General features: G+C 41.7%; 1 protein-coding gene across 1 annotated transcript; it reads right to left on the minus strand.

The window, feature by feature from the left end:
- Positions 1-881: 881 nt before the first annotated feature.
- Positions 882-1,703, minus strand: LOC123747881 (golgin subfamily A member 6-like protein 7). Its single transcript, XM_045730092.2, has one exon. The coding sequence runs from the start codon at positions 1,701-1,703 to the stop codon at positions 882-884; it is 822 nt and encodes a 273-aa protein (XP_045586048.2).
- Between the last annotated feature and the right edge of the window lie 3,235 nt (positions 1,704-4,938).

Below are 4,938 nucleotides of genomic sequence, written 5' to 3' on the forward strand. Positions count from 1 at the left end.
CCACCACCAGTGAAAAGAAATGTATCCCCCTCTATATCACCCCCCAAATAGAGTTTCTCACCAGTATAAACTCCAACAATCTCGTTGACAAATCACCTTGCAGAAAAAGTTATAACCTACCACAGGATCCAATATATAACCCTGATCTCTCTCTCTCACACATGTGGCTACCAACCCGCAGAATGGGGCTCGATTTCTCTCCTGCGATTGTAGTCTGGCTCCCAGCAGTCATATATATACATAATACATTGCAGTTATACATAGCGTATATGTAGTAATGCAGTAATAATACATATGCAAATGAGTATTGTAGTAGCGGGGAATTCGCTAAAGCGTAAATATTGAAGAAAGATCTTTTGTTTTTCAATCTTAAAACCATTTTTAATAGGCTATTTTAGACATTTAGAGAAGCTTAGACTCACGCACACACACGCACACACACACACACACACACACACACACACACACACACACACACACACACACACACACACACACACACACACACACACACACACACACACACACACACGCCAGACGTACGATCACTTGGAACAAACAGACAAGGATGCCTAACTTGCGATCTCTGGCAACATACAGCCAAGGGTGGGGGGTTGCCAGGCGTACGATGAACCAGCGAAGACAAAGCAGCAACTCTGGAGATTTACGACTTAACATCAGCGCCATAAGCGTTCAGAGAGGTTTAAGAACAGGAAAGAATTGTTAGTAAATCACGTTTATATAAACTCTTAAGACAGATTATCCTCGTTAATCTCTTCTCCTGCGGAGTGTATAAGTTGCAGCTGTATTTCAGCTGTATTTGCAGGTTTGGTCAACTTGCAGCTGTATTTCAGCTTATTGCAGGTTTGGTCAACTTGTAGCTATATTTCAGCTGTATTGCAGGTTTGGTCAACTTGCAGCTGTATTTCATTCATATATGTACGAATTTCATCCACGTGAAATGCTTCTATCTCCCACAACTGGAATGCTCTCTCCCACAGCTGGAATTCTATCTCCCACAACTGGAATTCTATCTCCCACAGCTGGAATTCTATCTCCCACAACTGGAATTCTATCTCCCACAACTGGAATTCTATCTCCCACAACTGGAATTCAATCTCCCACAACTGGAATTCAATCTCCCACAACTGGAATTCTATCTTCCACAACTGGAATTCAATCTCCCACAACTGGAATGCTCTCTCCCACAACTGGAATTCAATCTCCCACAACTGGAATGCTCTCTCCCACAGCTGGAATTCTATCTCCCACAACTGGAATTCAATCTCCCACAACTGGAATTCTATCTCCCACAACTGGAATTCAATCTCCCACAACTGGAATTCTATCTCCCACAACTGGAATTCAATCTCCCACAACTGGAATTCTATCTCCCACAACTGGAATTCTATCTCCCACAACTGGAATTCAATCTCCCACAACTGGAATTCTATCTCCCACAACTGGAATTCAATCTCCCACAACTGGAATGCTCTCTCCCACAACTGGAATTCAATCTCCCACAACTGGAATGCTCTCTCCCACAGCTGGAATTCTATATCCCACAACTGGAACTCAATCTCCCACAACTGGAATTCTATCTCCCACAACTGGAATTCTATCTCCCACAACTGGAATGCTCTCTCCAACAACTGGAATGCTCTCTCTCCCACCACCTCTGCTTGGAACACTAAACCAGCCATGCATAAACAGGGTAGTTAGTACAACTGGCTAATTACCCGTGCAAATCAGCCGAAATTCAGAAGGAAATGCGGAGTTGCGGTTCGAATGATCGTTGACCTCAGCGAATTGGGGTAGTTAGACAGGGAACTAGGCTAGTTAGGCTCGTGGATCCAGATTTGCATAAGTGGTGAAGAGGGGGGGAGGGGGGGGCTTATATAGGCTTTATCATATATATATATAATTGTTCCTTATCATATATAATCTGAAGTTTGGGAGATAGATTGGACTCGTATTATCTCTTGGTCTACTCCAGTCTTAGTGGTGTATATCTGGATTGTATTTTTTTGTATTTTTGTGATATATCGATGTTTATTTTTTGTCCATATATGTTTTTTTTGTATTGTTACTTATGGTAAACATTCGTTCATGTTCTCTGTGTCTGTCTGTCTGTCTGTCTCTCTCTCTCTCTCTCTCTCTCTCTCTCTCTCTCTGTCTCTCTCTCTCTTTCTCTCTCTCTCTCTCTCTCTCTTTCTCTTTCTCTCTCTCTCTCTCTCTCTCTGTCTCTCTCTCTCTCTCTCTCTCTCTCTGTCTCTCTCTCTCTCTCTCTCTCTCTCTCTCTCTCTCTCTCTCTCTCTCTCTCTCTGTCTCTCTGTCTCTCTCTGTCTGTCTGTCTCTCTGTCTCTCTCTCTGTCTCTCTCTCTCTCTGTCTCTCTCTCTGTCTCTCTCTCTGTCTCTCTCTCTGTCTCTCTCTCTGTCTCTCTCTCCCTCCTTCCCCTGTTTAAGAAATAGCTTCCTGTCATAGATAAATGACATCCTCTCCTCGTGGGATACGAACCTGGTCTCTTGAGAATGGCGCAGCGTGTTTCGTAATGAATCTTTGGACCAAGTTGCCACTTCAGAGAGAAATAGTGTTTAGACTAGTTGTTCTGACGTCATCCAATCACTTGGTTTGGTTGGTAGAGCGATGGGTTTGCTTCTTGCAGGGTCGGCGTTCGATCCCCAGGTGATCCAGTGTGGTTGGGGAATGGTTCCTTCACGTCGTTGTTATGTCCCAGCTCCTTGTCCTCATATCCCAGCTCCTTGTCCTCATATCCCAGCTCCTTGTCCTCATATGCCATTTCCTTGTCCCCATATCCCAGCTCCTTGTCCTCATATCCCAGCTCCTTGTCCTCATATCCCAGCTCCTTGTCCTCATATGCCATTTCCTTGTCCCCATATCCCAGCTTCCTGTCCTCATATCCCAGCTCCTTGTCCTCATATCCCAGCTCCTTGTCCTCATATCCCAGCTCCTTGTCCTCATATCCCAGCTCCTTGTCCTCATATCCCAGCTCCTTGTCCTCATATCCCAGCTCCTTGTCCTCGTATCCCACCTCCTTGTCCTCGTATCCCAGCTCCTTGTCCTCATATCCCAGCTCCTTGTCCTCGTATCCCAGCTCCTTGTCCTCATATCCCAGCTCCTTGTCCTCGTATCCCAACTCCTTGTCCTCATATCCCAGCTCCTTGTCCTCGTATCCCACCTCCTTGTCCTCATATCCCAGCTCCTTGTCCTCATATCCCAGCTCCTTGTCCTCGTATCCCACCTCCTTGTCCTCATATCCCAACTCCTTGTCCTCATATCCCAGCTCCTTGTCCTCATATCCCAACTCCTTGTCCTCAGATCCCTTTCATGTTATTTAATAATACTGGCTTGTCGTTTTCCCCTGATAATTAATTACCTTACATAACACTAATGTCTCTCGGGGGGGGGGGGGGCGCAAACGACGCAGTGTTCGGATTGTGAACAAGGCTTTTAAATCGAACAGTTTGTTGGTCTATTGGTTCCAATGTTGGAAACGTCTGAAATGTTCTATTGAAGTCTGTTATGATGTAATTTTTAGTCTCGTAGATAACGTCTTTGGATATAACACATATTCTCGTAGATAACATATGTGAATATAGCACATATTCTCGTAGATAACATATGTGAATATAGCACATATTCTCGTAGATAACATATGTGGATATAGCACATATTCTCGTAGCTATATGGAATCCCTTATAGTTTTCAAACCAGATGCTTCAAACCTCTTCAAAACATCAACGATTTTAAAATTTTCACTCAAATAAAACCTTTACATTAAATAAAAAAATGCGTATAAGTATTTAAAACACTAAATAAAAATTATTTCAGTCAGATGAGACTTAATAAATGGTTTAACATAAAAACCAAAATTAATGGTCGTGTTTATTTGTCACGATTAGGCAATGTTAATTAGGAATTTTGTTGAAATCAAAGTGCTGCCGAGTCCTAGTGTGGGAGATATCGTACCGCAGTATTGAAAATTTCTACTGCGACGTTCTGTGGAAGATATCGTACCGCAGTATTGAAGCATTGTACTGCGACGTTCTGTGGAAGATATCGTACCGCAGTATTGAAGCTTTGTTCTGCAACGTTCTGTGGAAGATATCGTACCGCAATATTGAAGCTCTGTACTGCGACGTTCTGTGGAAGATATCGTACCGTATCTTTGATTTTGATATTTTTTTTGTGTGCCAAATCGTGTCGCCTTTTACCTAAGGGTAAAGCTTGTCTATTTGCTGTTGTTTACCTTAAAATATAGATGATATTTACCCCAATGACTTGAAGGTAAGAATTCTTCAAATATGGCTATAAGAATTAGGTCAAGACATATAGGTAAGAATATATAGGGTGAAAAGATAATTAGGGAAATTTGATCATATAGGTAAGGAATCAATCTGGACATTTACCTAAAAGTTATGTTTGAATTTTAGGTAAAACAAAATATCACATTTAGTAATCACAATCTTTGGTCTTTAAGGTAATTTCGAACACTTAGGTAAATTTGGCGAATTTACCCCAAAATGGGAAAAATGAGTAATTACCTTACAGTGAAATAATGAATATCTATAAAAAATGAATATCTGCTTTTCTTTGTAATAGATTTAGGGAAATAGATTTAGGTAAGAATTTGCAATAGATTTAGGTAAGAATTTGCAATAGATTTAGGTAAGAATTTGCAATAGATTTAGGTAACAGGAAGGTAACTAATAGAGAAAAGAAATTAGGGTAAATCAAGATAATAGTACATATATCTAAGTAAGAGTAGGAACGTAACTACATTTAGGTAAGCGTAAGGTAAATAGATTTAGGTAAGAGTAAACTAACCCGATAGATGTCAGAATAGGGCAAATAGATCTCGGTACCGTTACCTAGCGATGATTTCGGAGCTCACCCTCCCCGCGGCCCGGTCCTCG

This window comes from Procambarus clarkii, chromosome 18 (genome assembly GCF_040958095.1).
Source record: "Procambarus clarkii isolate CNS0578487 chromosome 18, FALCON_Pclarkii_2.0, whole genome shotgun sequence".
In the NCBI taxonomy this organism is placed as follows: domain Eukaryota; kingdom Metazoa; phylum Arthropoda; class Malacostraca; order Decapoda; family Cambaridae; genus Procambarus; species Procambarus clarkii.